Consider the following 24,031-nt stretch of genomic DNA (forward strand, 5'->3'; position numbering starts at 1 on the left):
TTCATCAGTGATTGTATTTTAAGGGCAGGTACAAATTTGTGTGCTTTTTATTTTGTGGTTTCAATGGAACAAATAGGTAGAGTCTCCACAACAGGACTGAGGTGCTTTTCAAGAACAACACATTTCAACGTCAGATCGCCTTTTATTGAACACAAATGAAATGAATACTCTGCCAGTCAACTAGAGATGTTTAGTTTGTTATAGGTATGTCTGTACCGCGAAATGTAAAAAACCCCTCACGTTTCAATGACGCAGGAGTCGCATTTACTGGGGAATATCTGATCTGTCCGCTTACACGGCAGGCGCAACATATCCGATTCATATCTGATTTATTTCCACATATGAATGAGGCCTGAAACCGTTCTGTGAATATCGGAATCCATGCGCTTTTTTCCTGCTTACACAGTTGTAGCTCATATCCGATCTGTGCCACATGGGAGGAAAAATTGTAATTAGGTCACTTGAACCATGCAGTGTAAATGGGGCCAATGGACAAGAGATAGGCACGAGTACTCGAGTGCTCGGACCGTGACAGCGACGATCGATCATGAAAATGATATATTTGTCTTTTTTTTTGATAATTTTTTTCTGTTATTGCGGCATTTTGGGCGGTATCTGAGGTCTGATTTTCTTAATGGTAGACAGCATGCCTTCCAGACCGGTGAAATAAAGGGAAACTGGATTTGAAAGCGTGCAGTGATGCCTGGAATCACTTTGATCATGAAAAGTACAATTCAGTGCAAGCAGAGCCGATCTGCCATTGTCACGGAGACGAACTCCGTGGTTCCCTCTTCTGACCATCGGAGGGAGCCTTCTCCAGAATACTGACTCTACACTCTAAAAAATAAAACATTGGTTCAACAACAAAAAAATATGTTAACGTTTTCCAATAGAATTTTTAACTTAAGCCAATTGGGAGAATTACATTAATTCAAAGCAATATTTTGAGTTGATCCAACATAATGTTTTAAGTAAGGCGAAGACGTTTTTTTTTTTTTTTTTTTTGCCATAATAAAAACACATTTCTAAGTAACATGAACTTAATAATTGTCAACATGAATGTAACTAGTTAAGTTGATCCAACATAATGTTTTAAGTAAGGTGAACACAATAAAACTGCATTTCTAAGTAACATGATCTTACCAAGCACCGCTTGTCACCATGATGGTAACTCTCCAAAAACCCACATTAACACATTAACTCTTCTAAATTAGCATAACAAAACCCTAATTACTGCTAAATCTCCCTTACCATTAATCTTGTGCAAAAAACGTCTCGGGTTACGAGTGTAACCCCTGTTCCCTTAGTAAGGGAACGAGACGCTACGTCGAATGACGTGATGGGAACCCTCTGTATTTTGTGTTCGTGAAGCACCTCTGTATCCAACCAATGAGAAAGACGTGACGTCAGAGGCGGGTGACGTCACGGACCAGGGAAGCTATAAAGCATACCCAGAACAAAGCATGCTAGCTTCTGTAATATGTCTGAAGCAAGCGCTCCAGGTATGTAGGAGGTACGGCAACGTGACGTAGCGTCTCGTTCCCTTACTCAGGGAACAGGGGTTACACTCGTAACCCGAGACGTTCCCTTTCGTGGGAACTATCGACGCTACGTCGAATGACGTGATGGGAACGCTGTCCCAACTACGCGGTGTCTCCAAGTGCCTGGCTGTTATCTTGTAGAACTCTGGCACCCGGAGTAACACTTAAATTAAGATTATAAAATCTGATGAAGGTGTGCTGGGATGACCATCCACCCGCACCACATATGTCATCCAGGGAAACTCCTGACAAAAGAGCTTTAGATGCCGCCATACCTCTCGTGGAATGAGCGCGCACAGTTAAGGGACATGGGCGCCTCACTGCTTTATATGCGAGTGAGATGGCCTCGACCACCCACTTACTCATCCTCTGCTTAGATGCTGGGTTCCCTCTCTTAGGGGACCCATAACACACAAACAACTGGTCTGTTTTCCTCCACAGGGCAGCTCTGTGGACATACGCATCCAGTGCCCTCACAGGGCAAAGCAGATTCTTTCTTTCCTGATCCGAATTTGTGAATGGAGGCAGGCAGAACGCCTCAAGTATAATGGGACCTGGGACCCTCGTTGGTACTTTTGGGACATAGCCCGGTCTGGTGTGTAGAAAGGCCTTAATCATACCAGGCGCAAATTCTAAACATGATGGAGCGACTGACAGCGCTTGTAAATCACCAATCCTCTTTAAGGATGAAACAGCTAACAGAAGGATGGTTTTTAGTGTAAGGAACTTATCCGACACTTCTTCTATTGGTTCAAAGGGAGCCTCGGCTAACCCTAGGAGCACAATAGTCAGATCCCAGGTAGGGGTTTTTGTGCGCACCGCAGGACTCAACCTGAGCGCGCCACGGAGGAAGCGTATAACTAGGGGGTCTCGGCCCACCGAGGAACCCCTACAGGGTTATGATAAGCCGAAATGGCTGCAATATAAACCTTCAGTGTTGAAGGAGTTAAACCTTCCGAAAACTTTTCTTGAAGGAACTGTAGCACGTAGCTGATAGGAGACTGGACAGGGTCCAAATTATGTTGTCCGCACCATGTAGTGAACAACTTCCATTTGTAAGAATACAGCTTCCTCGTGGAGGGAGCTCTGGAGTGAAGGATGGTCTCCACAACCTCGGTTGGGAGACCAGATTCTATGAGCCTAGCCCCCTCAGAGGCCAGGCCCACAGTTTCCACATTTCCGGACGGGGATGGAGAATCGTGCCGCCCACTTGAGACAATAGATCCTGTCTGAGAGGAAGCTCCAAAGGGGAGCCGTGAAGTAGTGACATTATGTCTGAAAACCATATCCTGGTCGGCCAGTAAGGGGCCACCAATATTAGGTCGACCTTCTCCTGGCGAACCTTCTCCAGAACTCCCGGGAGCAGTGCGACTGGGGGAAATGTGTACAGGCGCAGCCTTGGCCACGTCTGTAGCATAGCATCCAGCCCTAGAGGTGCTGGGTGCTGCAGGGAATACCACAGAGGGCACTGAGATGACTCTTCTGTGGCAAATAGATCGACTTGAGCTCGAACGAAAGTTTTCCATATTAACTCCACCACCTCGGTGTGGAGTTTCCATTCCCCCGGTCTCGCGCTCTGCCTCGGCAGAGCGTCTGCCCCCACATTCAACCGCCCGGGGATATAAGCTGCTTTCAGCGAAAGAAGCTTTCCCTGGGACCAGAGGAGGATGCGACTGGCCAACTTGGATAATAGGCGAGACCGCAAGCCCCCCTGATGGTTGATGTACGAGACCACCGCAGTGTTGTCCGTACGGACCAACACATGGTGATCTCTCAGGTCTGGGAGGAAATGTTTCAGAGCAAGAAACACTGCCATCATCTCCAGCCGATTTATGTGCCAGGAGAGCTGATGGTCCTCCCAAAGACCCTGAGCCGAGCGACCACTCATGATCGCCCCCCAGCCCGTGAGAGAAGCATCTGTCGTAAGCATTACACGACGACGAGAAGTCCCCAGCACGGGTCCCTGGGACAGGAACCAAGGCTTCTTCCACATGACCAGAGCACGAAGGCATTGCCGCGTGACTTTGATCATGCGAAAAGGATTTCCCCTCGGGGAAAACCCCTTGGTCCTGAGCCACCACTGTAAGGGTCTCATGTGCAGGAGGCCAAAAATAATAACGTTGGACGCGGCTGCCATCAGACCCAACAGTCTCTGAAACTGTTTTACAGTGAGTGACTGGCCTAACTTCACCCTATTCACGGCCCTGAGAATGGACTTCACACGAGCAGGGGACAACTGCGCCTGCATCGTGGTGGAATCCCAGATTACTCCTAAATAGTTTGCAACCTGACTCGGGACCAGCACACTCTTTTTGGCATTGAGCCTCAGCCCAAGCCTTTCCATGTGCGACAGAACAACATCTCGATGTTGAACTGCCAACTGTTCTGTTTGAGCTAGTATCAACCAATCATCGATATAGTTCAGTACGCGGATGCCCTGGAGTCTCAGCTGAGCCAGAGCTGCATCCACGCACTTCGTGAACGTGCGGGGTGAGAGAGATAGGCCGAAGGGAAGAACCTTGTATTGGTAAGCTTCGCCCCCGAAAGCAAACCTGAGGAACTTCCTGTGAGAAGGATGGATGTATACATGGAAGTATGCGTCTTTCAGATCTATCGCTACAAACCAGTCCTCGGACCTGATCTGAGGGATGATCTGTCTGAGTGTAAGCATTTTGAACTTCAACTTTCTTACAGATCGATTTAGTACACGTAAATCTATGATCGGACACAACCCTCCATCCTTCTTTGGAACAATGAAGTAGCGGCTGTAAAAGCCCGACATTTTGCTGGGAGGGGGAACCCTCTCTATAGCCTCTTTTTGCAAAAGCGTCGTAACCTCCTGTTCTGTCACCAGAGACTGCTCTGGGGGTACCACTGTGGGAAGCACCCCTTTGAACTTGGGCGGACGAGAACCGAACTGAATTCTGTAACCCTGTTCTATCATGAGCAGCACCCACTTCGAAATGTTCGGGAGACTTTTCCATTCTTCCAAATATTCTACAAAGGGAACCAGCCTCTCGAGACTGGTCTCTGGTGTTTTTTGAGCACTTGGCTCGTCTATCTGACGCGGCGCACCGGCAGACAAACGAATCACGTGCTGACCGACCCTCCTCGGAGGATCGGCGGAGACCGCTGTGTCCTGACGCACACTGGGTGGCAGGGCTGACAGGACGGTCCCCTGAGGGCACCGGGAAGGACCCGATATCCGAATCCTCCCGGACGGGGCTGCCCTCGAGAGATCCTGCACTACAAATATCAGGACCTCTTCTTTGAAGCCTTCCGGGAGATAATGACGGTCCTCAGATCCGTCCTACCTCCGGAAGGCTTCGCCTGTGCCGCCCGACCCGGTCCCCAGGATCTTCGTGGGGGAGTGCGGGAGGCGACACTGGCCTTCTGTTGCGCCCTGTGGGCTGAGGAGCTGGCTGTCGGCCGAGGCTGCTCCCGCCCAGCAGCCTCGGGGGGATGAGAGCGGCGGGGAATGATTTTGGAGAATGCCGCTGTTTGTTTCCGTGTCTCCTGAAACCTGTCGACGACAGTTGACATTGCATCACCGAACAGGCCATCAGGAGACAGCGGCGCGTCCATGAGCATATTTTTATCTCTCTCCTTGATGTCAGAGAGATTAAGCCATAGGTGCCTCTCCGTGGCCACCAGGGCTGCCATAGAGCGGCCGATGGATTTGGCCGTCTCCTTGGTGGCCCGGAGAGCTAGATCTGTCACCTTTCTTATCTCATGTAACGCTTCAAAGGACGCTTCCCCGCTCTCATCAATTTCCCCTAGCAGGTCGGCTTGATATGCCTGCAGAATTGACATTGTGTGCAGGCATGCAGCCGCCTGACCTGCCGCCAAATAAGCCTTTCCCACCAAGCTAGAAGTTGTCTTTAGGGGCTTGGTGGGCAGCGTCGGAGTCTTATGGGACGATGCAGACTCGGGCGAGAGATGGCTCGCAAGCGTCTCCTCAACCCGAGGCATCGCCCCGTAGCCATGACGTTTCAGCCCAACTATATTGCTGTATAGTGATGTTTGTGGGCTATACAGTCTGTACTGAACCGGCCTCTTCCACGACCTCCACACCTCGGTGTGGAGGTCGGGAAAAAATGGCAGACCCCGACGCTGAGGTAGTGACCGCACTGGAAGAAACCTCTCATCTAACTTGCTTTTGGTTTTACTTTCAGCTTTCTCCGCGGGCCAGTCAATATTCAGCTTTTCTACTGCCCTGGTCACTACCTCTAATAGCTCCTCATATGCAGGGGATGAGGATGGCGGTTCCTCATCGACGCTCTCCACATCAACCTCCTCGGAGGAAGATATGTTGAGCATCGGTGTCTCCCTTCGGGGGGAAGAAACCGCTACGCGTGCTTCCGCCACCAAAGGAGAGACACTGGGTCTAGCAGGTAAGGGAAGCGATAGGGCAGCGTCCGTCTCTTCCCCCTCTGCTAGATCCATCTGTGAACCCCACGAGTGCAGCCTTCGCTGTGCCTCGGCAGCAGCGGGACCAGACCCGCGGGGAACACTCGCCTCGGCGCCCTCCTCAAAGAGCGCCCGGCGAGATCGCAGCACTCTGAGGGTAAGCCGCTCGCAGTGTACACAGACAGCTCCCTCGAGAGCCTCCTTGCACGCTCAACCCCCAGGCATTTCACGCACATCTCGTGTGTATCTCCCGTCACAATGAAACGTGGGCAGGGAGGAGTACACTTTCTGAACTGCTGCTTTTCCGCCATTTTTATAAATGTGTGTGTCTTATTGTGCTTGGAAACTCTTGTCCTCAGACGAAGAGACCACAGTGTGTATAGACAATACAACAATAAATAAGACAGACAAGATACAGATAGCGCTTGCTGAAGACAACAAAAGCTAGCGTGCTTTGTTCTGGGTATGCTTTATAGCTTCCTGGTCCGTGACGTCACCCGCCTCTGACGTCACGTCTTTCTCATTGGTTGGATATAGAGGTGCTTCACGAACACAAAATACAGAGGGTTCCCATCACGTCATTCGACGTAGCGTCGATAGTTCCCACGAAAGGGAACATTATATAACACTTAATTTTAGCATTTACTCTCCCTTTCAAGTGCCATGGGCAAAGCATGATGGGAAATATAAATCCCAACCCAGTTAAAAGAAGTGTTCATACAACTCAAAACAATGAAACACGTTTACACGTATTTTACATTAACAGAACTTAAAATTAAATACATTTTTGATTAACTGAAAATGTTAAACTATGACAAGTCATGATAGTATATCGAATCAATAGGCATAATTTGTGTCTCATCCAAGCTCAATAAAATAACAATTACAAGTAAAAAGTCTAACAGCATTTCAGAACTTGATTTTTTATTTCACAACAATATATATATATAAGTAATGACTAAAGGTCCCCTGAATTAGTTTATTAGTTAGTTAATTAGTTTAGACTATCTATCACACTACATTTCCCATAAGCCCATGCCTTGGACTAATCACCGCACAGCTGTTTCCAATCACCTGGACTATTTAAGACCCACTGACACTCCTTAGCCTCGTGAAGTCTTGTTTTGCCACGGTGAACATTTCTGAGCGTTATTTATCTGTCTGATTACCTGTTGCTGATTCTGCTGTTACCCGATATTGACCCGTTGCTGCCTACCTCTGACTTTTGCCTGTTTGCCTGATTCTGTGAGTCTTTTCTGCCAGCCCTGACTTTCTGCCTGTTATTTGACCACGACTCTGCCTGTTCCTCATATACCAGTTTGCTCATGTCTGACCCTGCCTGTACGACCATGATTGTTATTAATAAAGCATGCAAATGGATCCCTGCCAGAGTGATGAGTCGTTACAGCCATATACTGCAGCAGTACGAGAACAGGATTGTATTAGAATGTTGGGAATTCTTTGTGCTTTAGTTGCCCGTGTATCAGCATTGTTGTTAAGGGAAGATCACATCCACAAACTAGCATGGTCAAGTTCACATGCGCATCTGCATCCGTTTGTCCAGAATTTGTAATCAATAACATTGAAACATCATCTAGCAGTGTTGTTTCTTTTTTCTAGTCATATGTTCATGTTTTCATGTCATATTTTTATTTGCCAACATTCATTTTCATAAGTCATGCATGAAATGGACATATTCAGTTATAAATTTATGTACATGTGTAGGACTAATTATTGAAGATAAAGACTAATTATTATTCTTCTCCATTTATTATATGTAATGGAATGATGTACAAGCAGCCACGAAGAGCAGAGGTCTCAAATCACCCTAAATAGATTTATAGAATAGGGACTGAAACATTACCCCTCCCTGTATATTAAAGGTACAATTTGTAAGATATTCACAGTAAAATATCCGAAAACCACTAGGCTAGTGTTATATATTTTGTCCAGCTGATTACTAACAATATCTCTAATGTTTTCCACTTCTTGTAAATCATGAGAAAATTCCCATTCTAAACAGTGACACGGGGCAGTGCAGTCGCCTGTCAATGACGTCAGTTACCCTTTGTTACCGCCTTTACTGACGTAGAAACCAGTGTCGTGGACAAATGCGGAAGTAGTGTCTAGCGTCCAGCAAACCACTAGCTTGCTTCAAGCAGTTCCTTATTTACTTCTTGCATGTTTTATGGTGGATTGTGTTACTTATTTATGGAACATAATTACTGTTTACCATTTGCCGCTGGTTCTGTCGACAAGGACAGCTCCCGTAAATGTAAGCGGGCCAACCAAACGACCCAAGAAGAGTTTGGGACAAAAGGAGAGAAAGAGCAAGGATCAATATCGGTGTTGCATTTTCTAGATGGAGAGAGCTTCGCGACAAACTTCACCTAGAAAGAGATGCTAGATCGCTTGTGTTTTACTGGACAGGTGAGCTGTTTTGATTCGTATCTTTACAGAAAACATATGCCATTATAACGATCAACAGGATTAGTATTATGGGGCATACACGCCAAACACGGGGCATCGCGTCTCTAGGCCCGCGCGAGGACGCGTCTGATCCATAGTCTGATCGCGTCTTTGCATTGACTTTGTATGTAATCTACTCACGCAAAACGTTGAACTCGCATTTGCTATGTATGCCCAATTATTGTGTTTGAATGTACACGAGTGTATATATTTGTTGAACAAGTGGTAATTGTTTTCATATCATCTGACTAAACAGTAATCGATTAATTTGATAATTTACTGTCAAACTATATTTGCTGTATTGTATTGCAATATAGCATGACGCAACATGTAATGGTGGCATGTGAAAATTGTCTTTTTCAGACACTTACGAAATCCAGTATTGGATAGATTTTGTTAGTTACTGTAGCAGCTACAGTGTAGTTATCATAATTTTACATCATAACCTCACAATAAAAATTGTGCTGTCAATACATATGATACATATGGTAAAGCGGAAGCAGCGCCGGCGACTGTGGCATAATAAAAGTCTCGCTGCTCGTGAGGCGTGTGTTGCGCAATCGCTCCAGCTCCTCGTTCAGCTCCCACAACACTCGGTCCTGCTCTGCTTCATACTACAGTAACGTTAATAATCGCATCCATTGACATGTTTTCTGTTGAGGTGGAGACCACATGTCCCAAGATTCCACACTCAAACTTGCCGTCATCAACCTACGCCTTTGTTTTGAATAGGCCTCTAGCGACCTCTAGCGGATAAAATTATCACATACTGCACCTTTAATACTGTTACAGACCGATTTTTATAAAGTCAGTAGCTGTAATAAACATTTTGAGACACAAAAATTTATCCAAATATTCGATGGCTTGTGTGCTGTATTTAATTGTGAACAAAATGTTTTGTTGCTCATTGCCTTTTACTAACCTTTTCAGATGGATTCTCACTCTGATGATCTGGTTCTGATGTTTCCAAAGTCTTTGACGGGTCTAAAGAGAGCAAAGAGAGATTGGGTTATTCCTCCGTTCAATGTAATAGAGAATAGCAGAGGTCCTTTCCCAATAAAACTGGTCCAGGTGAGTGAAAGTCATGAAGGTAATGTTCAAAATTAGATGAATGAGAAAGAGGTTTCTGTTATTTGCATCTTTTGTTATTGTATGTTATTAACATATTCTGTCATTGTATCTTATTGGTTTCTGTATTTAGATAAAGTCAGACATTTCTAATGAAGCTCAGATGCAATACAGGATCACAGGTGAAGGAGCAGATCAGGACCCTAATGGGACTTTCACTATAGAAAGATTATCAGGGAATCTGTTTGTGACTCGACCACTCGACAGAGAAACAAAAGCTTCTTACAGAGTAAGTTGTCTGCTCATTCTTATTTTTTTGAAAGCTGTCATCTTGTAATCAGATAAAAAAGGCCCTGTAAAATGGCTTGAAGGTTTTCTTTTCATATGTTTTTTGTATATATATATATATATATTTTTTTTATATATACTAAAAAATAAGTCCATTTTCTTTTGTACTACACTTGCATATTCATGTCTCAAAGCTAACAGACATGGACTAAAATATACAACTGTCATTTTGAATTTATTGTGTTTTCAAACCACCTCAGATATTTGCCTCTTAACATGCCTGTATTTCTTCTCCTGTCTTTAGCTTGAAGCTCATGCTACTGGAGTTGATGAGAAGTTGAATATAAAAGAAAAGCCAATGGAAATTATTGTAAATGTGATGGACCAAAATGATAATTATCCTAATTTTACTCAAAATCCATTCAATGGACGTGTTCCTGAAGCTGCTGATAAAGGTAGGTGTATGGTGCAGTTTCTCAGTGAAATTGTTTTTAGCAGTTTTTCCCCCAAATGCCTCTTCAGCTCGTACCACCTAATCAGTCTTTATTCTTCTCTCACTGAAGGTCATGAGTTTATGACAGTCACAGCCACCGATGCAGATGATCCAGATACTGACAATGCTGTGATCAGATACTCAATTGTCAGCCAAGATCCCCCATTTCCAAAACCAAACATGTTTGGTATCAACACTGTAACTGGAGGAATTCATGTGATAGAAAGAGGCTTGGACAGAAAGGTGAGAAATGAATTTGATTTGATAAATGAATCTTAAAGTTTTTGTTAATGATGTTATGCAAGCATAAAGGGATTTTTATCTTCCTTTTCAGAAATGGTCCAAATATACTTTGGTAATTATGGCTGCTGATATGGAAGGAACAGGTTTTTCAACCATTGGCACAGCTGTTATTACTGTGACTGATAGCAATGATAACGCACCTCAGTTTGATCAAACCTTGGTAATGTATATTGATATATTCAGAATGTTATAATAGTGTTTTAACTTTATTAATACTTATTTGCACCATACATCTCTTTGTTTTAGCATACTGTATCTGTCCCAGAGAATAAAATAGGAGCTGAAGTGGCCAAACTTACAGTTACTGATGGAGATGAAGAGGGATCTCCTGCCTGGTCAACCAAATATCGCATTATTAGCGGAGACAAGGGTGGGTTTTTCAATGTCAGTACTGGACCCAGCCAGCTAGAGGGCGTCATCACCACTGTAAAGGTACTGTGTGTTGCTCATGTGTTTGCACAGGTGATTGCTTGTGATGATTTAACTTTAGTAAAAGACACTTTCTTTTCCATTCAGCCTCTGGACTTTGAGAAGAACAAGCAATACATTCTGTCTGTGATTGTTGAGAACGATGAGCCGTTTGTCGGTTCTTTGGCCACTTCCACTGCCACAGTCACGGTGAATGTAGAAGATGTGAATGATCCTCCAGAGTTTAATCCAGAGGAGAAGATTATTTACAAACCTGAAGATTCACCGGTTGACATTGAATTGGTTTCTTATCCAGCCACTGATCCAGATATTGGAAAATCACAGAAGATAGCGTAAGAAATTTTACAAATAATTTTTTCCTCCCAGAAAATCAAACCACCAAAATTTCATTATTCCATTTGAAAATTCAGACTAATATAAATTTCTCTAGAGATTTCTAGATCTTGTAGAACAATAAAAATGGACGTTTTTTAATGAATGTTTTGCAAAACAGCCTCACTAGGCACAAGTAACCACTGAGAACCAACTTAGCATCTGTCTACAGTGTTTCCCACAGGATTTTGTGAGATTGAATGCGTTTACACGCACGTTCTTAAGCCGATTATGCCTAATAAGCTGACGACAAACATGGTCATGTAAACACAGTAACCTGTTTTCTTTTATCAGAGTAAGGTCATAAACGGCCGGAACAGGTAGTTCCCTTTCGATACTTCACTCGTACTGCGTATGGGGAAAGGTCTCCTTTTTCCCCGTTACTGAAGCCTTTTTCAATAACGCAGTGTAACTGCATCGTCATTGGTTCACTCATAGACAAGTTGTTGAACCAATGACGGCGCGGCATAGCTGCGCGGCCTATGGCGACAGAGCGCACGAATATTCCCGCCGAAATGGGCGGGGTTTAGGGCTATATAAGCGGGCGTTTCGCCATAGGATTTCAGTTCTCTCTCCTTCAGCGACGACTTCACATCGCTTCTCGCTGATCTCCGGCTGAAGCCTTCGCCGCCTGGAAAGAAGCTCGCCTGGAAAGAAGCTCTCGCCGCCGTCGAAGAGGCTCCCGCAGCGGACTGCTGAGCTCGCCGACGAAGAAGCGCCGGCGCCCTCGTCGACTGCCGCCTCGAGCGCTGTCTCGAGCCGCCCGCTTCCCGCTTCCGGCCGCCTGCCACCCCATCTCCTGCCACCATCCGGCGCGCCTAAAAGAGCGATTTTTCCCGCGGTTTATTACCACTCTAAAAGAGCTTTCCAACAGCGGTTTTCACCGCTCTAGCGGCCCTCGCCGGTCTAAAAGAGCCCCTCAAACGGCGTTTTCACGGCGGCGCCGTTGTTACAAATGCCGCGCCACTCATGTGGCACATGCAGAGCCCCTCTGCATGACGATGACAGGCACGGTGAGTGCGTCGGCTGCCTGGGCAGACCCCATGCAGAGGCCGCGCTCACCGGGACCTTGTGTTCTCACTGTGAGAACATGAGTCTCGCCTCTCTGCGCTCGCGGATTGCCTTCTTCGGTGAAGGCGTTCCCGCTGCTCACGCCCTCCCGTCTTCTTCCTCCCGCGAGCCGGCTAGGAAGAGACAGCGGGGCAGAGCGGCCCAGCTCACGGAGTTGGATGACGTCACGCCGGCTTCCCCGCGTGCCTCACCCTCTCCCCCGAGAGGGCAGTCCCCCGTCCTGTTCTCCCGCCCTGAGCTGCGTCCCTCGGCAGATGCGAGCGACCTCGTCTCTTTTGGCGGTTCTGAGGACGAGCCGCTTGATGACTCCATGCCTCTCGCAGCCTCTGAAACCGAAGGTTGGGCCGGTGATTCTGACCCCACCTGCCTTCCCTCGCTGGAGCCCATTGACTGCAAGCCGGGTATGGATGCCGAGCTCTTCCGCATCCTCTCGAAAGCAGTAGAGGTTTTGGACCTCGAATGGGCTCCGCCAGAGGAGCCATCACGGAGCAGGCTCGACGAGTGGTTCCTGCCGGGCTCCCGCCAGGCCCCTCGCCAACGTGCTGCACCGTTTTTCCCGATGGTTCACGATGAGCTGACAAAGTCGTGGCACGCCCCGTATTCTGCCCGCCTATGTACTACACATTATTCAGCTCTCACCTCTGTGGATGGCTCTGAAGAGAAGGGTTACGAGCATCTACTGTCCCTGGACGAAGCAGTGGCGGCTCACCTATGTCCCCCCACGGCTGTGGGTTGGAAAACTAAGAGGGCCCTTCCATCCAAGCCCTGCAGGACCACTTCTGCCCTGGCTGGCAGAGCATACACGTCCGCGGGCCAGGCTGCCTCAGCGTTACACACCATGGCTATTCTCCAGGTGTTTCAAGCAAAACTCCTCCGTTCTCTGGACGAGTCTGGCGTCGATGCACCTGCCTTCCGTGACCTCCGCAGCGCCACTGACTTAGCCCTGCGTGCCACAAAGGCCACAGCTCAGGCCATTGGACGATCCATGGCCAGCCTGGTCGTGGTTGAGTGCCATTTGTGGCTCAACCTGACTGAGATTAAGGAGATGGACAAGACGGCCTTTTTGGATGCCCCGGTCTCTCCCTCTGGTCTCTTCGGGTCAGCAGTAGAGGGCTTTACGGAGCGTTTCACTGCAGCACAAAAGTCGTCCCAGGCTATGCGACACTTCCTGCCTAAGCGCTCTAGTGCCACGTCTGCTTCCAGCCGCCCCAAGTCTGCACCGGCTCAGCAGAACAAACCTGCCCCCTCTACCTCTCAGGCAGCACCACCCAAGGAACAGCGCCATCGTAAGCGCTCCTCCTTCCCGAGGCAACGTCAGGGACCCCGGCCTAAAATTACGCTGGACCCGACGCCTCCTAAGCATTCCTGATATTTCAGGAAAGAAGAGGATGGGGCAAAGTCTCGCCACGGCCGGACCACCCCAAAAGCTCTTTCGTTCCACCCCCCCTCCGCCTCGTTCTGCTCCGGGCATGGGAGATATGTTCAGTGTTGTGCTAACTGGGCCCAGTGCTGCGTCCATGCAAAACGCCATTCTTATGGCATACACTATGAATATTTTACCTTCTCTAAGAAAGAGCGAAGTTCCTCTTCCACTCTCTCCGGTGTACGGGCCCCCGATTGGCGGCCCGTCATCCGATACCATTCAGCCCCTTGTCACGCGGGCCAAGGCCTGGCGGGCCATCCCCGGAGTGTCAAGCTGGGTTCTGGGAACCATAAGTCGAGGCTACTCGCTTCAGTTCACCCGAAGGCCCCCACGCTTCAGCGGGGTGCTTCAAACTTCAGTCAACACGGACGACGCTTATGTCCTCTGAGCCGAAGTCATGTCTCTTCTGAGGAAAGGACCTATAGAAATAGTCTCCCCCTCAGAGAGCAATTCGGGGTTCTACAGCCGTTATTTTCTAGTTCCCAAAAAAGATGGCGGTCTCAGACCCATCTTAGATCTCAGAGTCTTGAACCTCTCCCTCATGAGACGGAAGTTCAAGATGCTAACGCTGAAGCAGATCCTCGCGCAGGTTTGCCCGGGGACTGGTTCTGCTCGCTGGACCTGAAAGATGCATACTTTCACATACTTTCATACTTTCACATCCAGATATCCATCACAGGCGATTCTTGAGATTTGCATTCGAGGGTGTGGCTTACCAATATATGGTCCTTCCATTCGGGCTGTCCCTAGCTCCTCGCACTTTTACCAAGTGTATGAACACGGCGCGTTCCTGGGTGCGGTTTTCGACTCAGTCCGTATGACGGCTGTAGTCTCTCCAGAGACTACTCTCTGGCCATTCAGCAGATCGCGGCATCAGTCAGGAACAGAGCCTATTTCCCTCTGAAGTTTTTCCAGAGGATGCTATGGCTGATGGCTTCTGCCTCCCCGGTTCTGCAGCTCGGCCTTCTTCGCATACGGCCTCTGCAGTACTGGTTGAAGTTCCGGGTCCCTCCTCACGCTTGGCGGCACGGCCGCCTGCGTCTCAGGGTCAATCAGGCCTGTTTGGCAGCTCTGAAACCCTGGATGAACCCTGTATGGTTCAGCCAAGGGGTACCCCTACAGGCGGTGTCCAGAAGAACGGTGCTCTCAACAGATGCGTCCAACACAGGTTGGGGCGCTCTTTGCGAGGGCAGACCGGCCTTCGGCTCATGGTCTCACGAGGAATGCCATCTGCACATCAACTGCCTCGAGATGTTGGCAGTGATTCGAGCCCTTCATGTGTTCCAGAAACCTGAACCTGACATGATGCCACATCTTAGTCCAGTCGGACAGCATGACGGTGGTGTCATACATAAATCACCAGGGCGGCCTTTCGTCCAGCCGCTTATGCGCTCTGGCGTAGCGTCTTCTGGAATGGGCATCACCGAGGTTTCAGTCGCTCAGGGCGACTCACGTACCCGGGAGAACAAACTTGGGAGCAGACATGCTATCTCGGAGCAATGTCCCCTCAGACGAGTGGATGCTCCACCCCCAGACGGTTCTCATGATCTGGGAGTTCTTCGGGAAGGCAGAGGTAGACCTCTTCGCTTCAGAAGGCAACTCTCACTGCCCAATTTATTTCTCGAAGGAGGAAGATGCGCTGGCCCATGTCTGTCCCAGCACCCTCCTTTACGCTTTTCCCACAGGTCATCAGACGAATCAGGGAAGACAAGCACAGAGTCCTCCTGGTGGCCCCGCTCTGGAGGAGCCAAGTTTGGTCCTCAGAGCTGTTCAGGCTTTCCACAAAAGCTCCGTGGCCGATCCCCCTGAGACGGGACCTCCTCTCTCAGGCGAACAGGACGATTTGGCATCCCCAGCCAGAACTCTGGGCTCTGCACCTCTGGTCCCTCGACGGGAGCCTGCTAACCTCCCCGGGGACGTGCTGAATACCATTTCTCAGGCGAGAGCTCCGTCCACGAGATGCCTCTACGCCCAGAAATGGTCGGTCTTTGTTGGCTGGTGTTCTACACGCAACATAGACCCAGTGGAGTGTGACGTATCTCCGATACTGTGTTTCCTCCAGGAGCATTTGGATCTGGGTCGCACCCCTTCAACGCTCAAAGTTTACGTAGCAGCCATTGCAGCGTTTCACGCTTCTATCGCTGGCCAGTCAGTGGGACGAAACAACCTCGTGGTGCATTTCTTGAGAGGTTCTAGGCGATTAAATCCTCCTCGTCCTCTCACTGTTCCCACCTGGGACCTCTCTTTGGTCCTCAGAGCTCTTAAAGGGCCTCCCTTTGAGCCACTTCGTTCAGCTGACCTCAGGCCCCTGACACTCAAAACCGCTCTGCTACTTGCACTAGCATCGGTTAAGCGAGTTGGCGACTTGCAGGCCCTCTCTGTGAGCCCTGCATGCCTTGAGTTCGGGCCCAACGACTCCAAAGTCGTTTTGAAACCTAGGCATGGCTACGTCCCTAAGGTGCTCTCGACTCCATTCAGAGCACAGGTCATTTCCCTCTCAGCGCTTCCTCCCTCGTCGGACGAACGAGAGCTGGAATTACTCTGCCCTGTCAGGGCATTAAGGACCTACGTTGATCGATCACAGCCTTTTCGGCAATCTGATCAGCTCTTTATCTGCTTTGGCGGCTGCACCAAAGGGTCTTTGGTCTCAAAGCAACGTCTTTCGCGTTGGATAGTTGACGCTATTGCTCTTTGTTACTCCTCTATGGGCCTCAACTGCCCCATAGGAGTTAGAGCCCACTCTACTAGAGGAATGGCTTCCTCTTGGGCCTGGTCTAGTGGAGTTTCGATTAAAGACATCTGTGAGGTGGCCGGCTGGTCCTCGCCGTCCACTTTTGTCAGATTTTATCATTTGGACGTCCCGACCTTACAAGCTCGGGTCCTCTCGGTATGATCCAGCGGCCTCTATCGAGCTCCGCTTCATGCCACTCTGGGAGTTAACTCCCTTTTTGTAGTGTAACGAGGGTTCGACGGCTCTGGCCTTCTCATTTGTCCTCTGGTTCCCTCACGGTGCCCAAGACAAGTCCAGTCGTTCCCTGCCGTGGCACGGCGCGGTTGAATTCGTTCCCCACACACAGTATGAGTGAAGTATCAAAAGGGAACGTACTCGGTTACTAACGTAACCTCGGTTCCCTGAGATACGGAACGAGTACTGCGTTACATGCCATGCCACGAGGCTGCGGCTTCAGTGTTGTCGCTTCAGTTGAATGACCTGAAATCCTATGGCGAAATGCCCGCTTATATAGCCCGCATCCTTAGTAACTGAATGAATAATATATGAGCCGTACAGTTTCTCGCTGACATGTTGCAAGCTTTATTTAACATCACAACTGACATAACATTTGGAATACTCAGAGTCAGATAGGCAAATGATTATTTTTGAGGTCACTACAGGGAAATAACCCGATTTATTAATAAAATCATGTTAACACGGTTTACTTGCGTTGTCAGTTTACTGGTATGCATAACGGGCAAAATAAGCTGATATTTGTGAGTTATCAGCTTACTGATGTGCATGTAAACATGCTCACTGTGGTTAGTGGACATTAATCTTTCTAGGGGTAAGAACATTTTGTACATTTTAAATTTAAATGCATAAATCTGGTGCATTTTTGGGAGAAAAATTACTAGATCAATGAAAAAAAAATGTTCTCATAAACAATTTTGTGCTCTAGTAGTAATTTATCTATTGGTTGGATAGATGTGAATGGTGATGTATTATAGGGCACATTAGTCACACAACATATAGTAAATGATAGTTCATAAATGGTCAGTAGAGTGTACATTTGAACTATCAAAAATTGGTTGCAAAAGAGGTTACCTATGTTGAATTAAGTTATGTCTAGAATAATTACTGGTGGCCTGTAATACACATTTATTATATACAGTTATTATGTACATAGTTATTCATTAACTCTCTCCATTGCATTATCATCAACATACTCAGCGAATTACACAGAAACACTCGTTACAACTAACAGTAAACAAATAGATAAAGACCTTATGCCTTTCGGGTGGTGCTTAATAAACTGGTAAACTTTATATCTGTAAATCAACTCCGATGAACTGTAATAAAGTGCTCTCACCTTCATTACTGCCATATCCAGTATCACTCTGGAGACTGTAAGCAGAATCACAAACTGATCTATCCTTGAGTAACACACTTTTAGCACAACCTCTGTTTTGTATTGTCTCTTTGTATTGACATTCGTTTACAAAGCAGTCCTGTGTGAAATGATTTGTGCCGACATAAACGAATTTCGGTAGAGTTGAGGGTGCATTTTCTTCAAAAAACAAAATGAATCCACCTCATCTTCAGTGGCTCAGATTTAGGGAGTAAATGGAGAGAGATATGTGGATTAATCCATCCAGCTACAGAACTCCTAAAACGCTTGGGAGATGTTCTCGTCAGTGCAGCAATGGTGGACTGTGTACAACTCGCTGTGAACTCGCTCAGGGCGGTTCTATGTTCAAACGGCAGTGTCTGTCAACATTCGTGGGTGGGGCCTGTGGCTAATGTGACGTCACACTGCCGGGAACCTGGGGATTTATGAAAAGGACTGGTTGGATTTGTATCATTATAGGGTGGTTGTGTACTGCCAACACATATTATAGCCAAACACCATACAAAAGTGAATTTTGCATAATGGGTCCCCTTTAAGAGACATTATATTTCCAGTTCATATATATTCATATATATAATATATTCCGGACATTTCCGGTTCAGTTGGAGACTGTGGCTGGACAAATTAGAATGTGGTGGGCCGCCACAGTCTAGTTAATGTATGGGAAACACTGTGTCTAGCAGCTGCCTATTAATGTCAAATCCCTTCTAACTGGAATTCAAATTACAGCATGTCTGTGTATCTTTTGAACTTCCAATATTTTTAAACTGCCAGACTTTGTCAAACCAATATTAAGTTGTTCTTGCTGAACATTTCTAGTTTTAACCTGTATGTTTTGGTTTCTCACAGGTATAAAATTAGCAATGATCCTGCCGGCTGGCTGAGTGTAAATCAAGACACTGGAATTATTAAAGTCAAGAGGCTTATGGATAGAGAGTCTTCCTATGTCAAAGATGGCAAATACACAGCTATCATTTTGGCCGTGGATGATGGTAATTTGTATTTCTTTTTTTAAGAGAAGAAATCATGCTAGCATAGCCTTTTTCTAATGTCTGTGCTTGTGTTCAGATAATCCTCCAGCAACTGGTACTGGAACCCTGATAATTGAAGTGTCGGATGTAAATGACAACGCTCCTGTCATTAATGAAAGGAATATAAAGATTTGCAATCGTGGTTCAGCCCCAGTGCTTCTCTCTATAACGGACAAAGATGGACCTCCTTATGCTGGTCCCTTTACTGTTGAGACTCAAGGAGAAACCAGTAAAAATTGGTCCACCGTGATGAACAACACATGTGAGCAATTATTAACGTATTAAACAGAAATTAATCTCATTCTTTCATACGTTACACATTAAAATATCTGGGTGGCTTGGTATTCATGTCTAACTATTATAATGTGCCCATTTTAGCAACCGGTGTCTTTCTGAAACCGAACTCTACATTGAAGGAGGGTGAATACAATTTTGTCCTGAGAGTTTTTGATCAGCAGAGGCTGTTTCAGGATAGCACCATTCAAGCAACTGTGTGTGACTGTGAAGGAGATGTACTCCAGTGTACTGACTGTGTCAACGCACCTTGCCTAGTAAGATATACATTCTGTCTGCGATGATTCATCTATCAACCCTTTGACCACTTCTGCTGTGAAGAAATAAACAAGGTTAAATCCAAAAGAGTTTATTTTATAATTGAATTAGAGGACATAAATGACAAACTCCATGATTATGTTTAATAATAATAATAATTCATTACATTTGTTACATTTATATAGCTCTTTTCTTTGCACTCAAAACACTTCTAACAATTCTCTTGCTATCACTGCTCACATTGGGTATCATTCATGAAACTTTCGTAAATATGTGAGTAATTTGCACGTAAAATGGACCTTCCTGAAAACTCTCCTCCAGATTCACAGATGCATTAGATTTGATAGTTAAACCTGTGTATGTTAATGAATTCCAATCATTCGTAAATAGGGTGCGCTTGCAAGCTCATTCACAATTAGCATAATCCCCGCTTATGAATTACAACCACAAAATACGTGTCCAGGAATCTTCTGGACTACCTTCTCATGACTGGCTCCAGTATATTTGCATAAAGGCAAAAGAAACTAATAGGCCATATGCCTAACAATAAATATTCAATTAATGTGTGTCCACCAAAGCCTTTTTAGCCAGCTGAAAAAGTGCCTGGTGCTCTTCTGAGAGCGCTTTGAAGGCGGAGGGTTTTTCATCTGAGATGCTTTGGTTGCTATAATTTGGAATGTATACACGGCAGTAAGGTGTTAGTAGTATCTCATTTTGTAGAATATTACTGAATATAAAAATGCAGCAACCAACAATATTAACTTCCCCATTGTTGTTCAGTCATTGTACAATTGGGATGATTGGCCGGTATAGTATATGTCCCGCCCCTCTTTCACTGTGATTGGACGGCTGGGCAAAAAAACTGATAGTGACCAGCACTATGTTTTATCCATAGGTTTTCAACTCTCAGCTACAAAAAAAAACAAAAAAAAAAAAAACAGGGAAACGAACTCGTGAAATATTATTATGCCACGTAGAAGTGTATCAGAATGCAGTGTCATCAGTTTGCCTCAAAGTACACAGAATGTTCGAATGTTTTATACAACATTTGCATGTGGTCAGGAGCTGGTACAATTTTTTTTCATACCAACTAACATTTTAAAAATATGAACATGAATCTGAAAATTTATGTCAGAGTGGCTTTACGAGCGATTTACACAAAAATTAGTTCTGCTCGTGTTTCATGAATGAGGCCCAATTGTGTTTGTTTTTTATGTAATTCTTTATAATTCATTAATCATTTATTCATAATTAATCATACTTTTTACTGAACATTATTTTATATTTATTATATCTGTCATCTTAATATTGCTGTAATCTACGGTGGCCCAGTAGTGCACAACACAACGAAATTAAAAAAGCAAACATAAGTTCACAACACAACGAAATCGAGCCACAACACAACGGAAATGCTCCCGACCACTAGGGGGCTCTCAGAGCTCGGTAAAGTTAGTTTTCCTGGCCACTGTTCTATAGAGTCGGCAGTAATATCAATGTATAATTTGTATTCATTAAAATTACTTTTAACATTTAAAAACAGACATATTCAAATTCCAAAGCTTGTCAGTCTTACCAACAGGAACTTACAACCTTTGGAATTTGAACATGTCTGTTTTTAAATGTTAAATGTAATTTTAATGAATACAAATTATACGTTTTAACCATTTGGTGGAATTGGTGGATGTTCCCTTTATCATGCGCCGTGGTATCGCGTCAAATCATTCACAAGTATAAATATGAAGCTATTGTGAACGTAGTTGATTTTTAATTAATATATCATGTCGATATACAATGCTTACATACTTAAAACTGATCATGGTATTGATATCTTTGTAAAACTGTCGACTTTATAGAACAGTGGCAAGGAATAGTAATATTACCGAGCTCTGAGAGCCCCCAAGTGGTCGGGTGCATTTCCGTTGTGTTGTGGCTTTATTTCGTTGTGTTGTGGCTTGATTCCGTTGTGTTGTGGCTTTATTTCGTTGTGTTGTGGCTTTATTTCGTTGTGTTGTGGCTTTATTTCGTTGTGTTGTGGCTTTATTTCGTTGTGTTGTGGCTTGATTCCGTTGTGTTGTGGCTTTATTTCGTTGTGTTGTGGCTTTATTTCGTTGTGTTGTGGCTTGATTCCGTTGTGTTGTGGCTTGATTTCGTTGTGTTGTGGCTTGTTTCCGTTGTGTTGTGGCTTGTTTCCGTTGTGTTGTGAACTTATGTTTGCTTTTTTAATTTCGTTGTGTTGTGCACTACTGGGCCACCGTAGTAATCACTGTTAAAGGATAATGTACAGCGAGATGGTTTATCATTTTTAAATTGTTTTCGTACCGTTTTCAAAAGTAAATCTTATAACAGGTCATGATAAATGTACTGTTTTTTTTTAAACATTTCAGAATCATGTCTGGTGACTTATTACAAGATTTAAAATCACAATGTAACTGTCTCTCTCTTTTAATAAGTTTTATCTTCATTTCTTATCTTATAAAGTAATTGCCTTTCATAATGTTATGAATATTAAACTTTCTAATTTGCATCTGTTGTTCATTTAATGAATTTGACTCCGTCCAACAGATCAGTGTTTAATCAGTCTATACTAAAAATATAGATTTTATAGAACTGATTTGCAATTTCAAAAACCGATAACCAAATATAAGAAATCATGTTTAGAATCTAAGCAATTATCTCAGGTGAAAAGCCCAAAGAACAAAGAAAGCTCTAAATTAAAAGCACATTACAGTACAGTCAAATGTGTTGTGCAACTGCAAAATCAAAGATGTCGAACCACTCGCGTATCCAGACTCCTCAGAGAAACTCCTCAGAGGCTGCGCTCTCCTTTTGACCCTGTCTCCAGTTGTCTGTTGATGGGTCAGGATGATTGGAGGTTGAGGAAGGTGAATTGGATCGGTGCAGGATAACTGCACCTTCACCTCTCCAAACCTTCCCAGATGCCACAACTTGCCCCTCCGCCCTCAAAAAAAGAGGCAAGCATGAACTGAGCTTTGTCACAGTGAACACACCCAATGGCTAAATGTGCATACTCCGCTCACAACGCAAAGATCGTGAGTGTCCTCAAACGTCAAAAACTGAGGACATAGACGCACGCACCTGCTTGACATGATTTCATCTACTCAGCACACGGTACAAAATTTTGCTTTGGCAAGCTGCTTTGAACTCCCAAAACAAACTTCATTTTGGCCTGATTCTGTTCGAAATGACGTCACACCAGTTTGTTCTTCGATTTCGCTTGAAGAATATTGAGGCTTTTTAACAAAACACCTGGGTGGACTTTTAGATGAAATTGCAATGAGCTGATTAGAATTATTATTACTTCATTTTCTGCTAAGATTTTCTACATTTCAAAATAATTCCTGTTGAAATGCATGAAATTTGCCATCATGTTTTGAATGTGTTTTTTAATCATTTTAAAAGTAGTGTGTTTGCATTTGAAAAATGTGCTGCACATATATAGTGTTTTTCATGTGATGGAGTGTGAATGACAAAAGAAGATGTGGTCATTGAATGCATTTTGTGTGAAAGCAATGAAAAATTGTTTCACAGTTTGGTCTGTATAGACTTCTGTTTTGCTGACTGTGAAGAACTTTGATAATGCATCTTCAGTTTTGATCTAAAAAAAAACTGTAACCACAATGTTCAAAGTGTTCGTGTCTGCATGTGTGTGTACTTGTTTAATTTACATTGTGAGGACCAAATGTCTCCACAGAGATAGTAAAACATGACATTTTGACAGAATGTTTTGGAAGAATTTGTTTAAATTAAAATGTAAATGTTTTCTGTGAGGGTTATGTTTAGGGATGGGGTAAGAAAATATCATTAGCTCAGTGTAAAAACATTATGCGAGAGAGTCTAAATAATGATGTGTGTGTGTGTGTTTATGTATGAATGAATTAAGCATTTAAATATTGCTTTTATAATGTACTCTTATACACCTAAAGCGCTTTATAATCATATCAGGGGTCTCTCCTCACCCACCACCAGTGTGCAGCATCCGCATTTACACAGTTTATTACCACACACCGGCTGTAGGTGGAGATAAGATAGAGTGATAGAGCCAAGTCAAAGGATGGGGATTATTAGGAGGCCATTATTAATAAGGGTCAATAGAGACAATTTAGCCAGGACATTGGAGTTACACCACTGTTCTTTACAAGAAGTGCCATGGGATTTTTAATGACTGAGTCAGAACCCCAGTTTGACGTCTCATCCAAAGGATGGTGGTTTTTACAGCACAGCGTCTCTATCACTACAGTGGGGCATTAGGACCCACACAGACCACAGTGTTAAAACACCCCTGCTGGCCTCACTAACACTTATGGTGTGCGTGAGACATCATTTGCAATTTGTGAACACTCAGCAGGATCAAGAACAAGAGATAAGCATGAGGTTTTGAAAGAGTGGCTAGCAGTGTTACACATGTGATCAGTTTGGTGTTTTTTGTACTAAGAGAA

General features: G+C 45.1%; 1 protein-coding gene across 1 annotated transcript in view; it reads left to right on the top strand.

The window, feature by feature from the left end:
• LOC125244462 (protocadherin Fat 3-like) overlaps positions 1–24,031 on the top strand; it is a 108,740-nt gene that overhangs the window by 37,587 nt on the left and 47,122 nt on the right. The window contains 6 exon segments of the mRNA XM_048154541.1: positions 9,413–9,491; positions 9,622–9,777; positions 10,081–10,231; positions 10,340–10,512; positions 10,604–10,732; positions 10,819–11,004. Of these exon segments, the coding sequence (XP_048010498.1) occupies positions 9,413–9,491; positions 9,622–9,777; positions 10,081–10,231; positions 10,340–10,512; positions 10,604–10,732; positions 10,819–11,004 (874 nt within the window).

Source organism: Megalobrama amblycephala, linkage group LG14 (assembly GCF_018812025.1).
Source record: "Megalobrama amblycephala isolate DHTTF-2021 linkage group LG14, ASM1881202v1, whole genome shotgun sequence".
Taxonomy (NCBI): Eukaryota; Metazoa; Chordata; class Actinopteri; order Cypriniformes; family Xenocyprididae; genus Megalobrama; species Megalobrama amblycephala.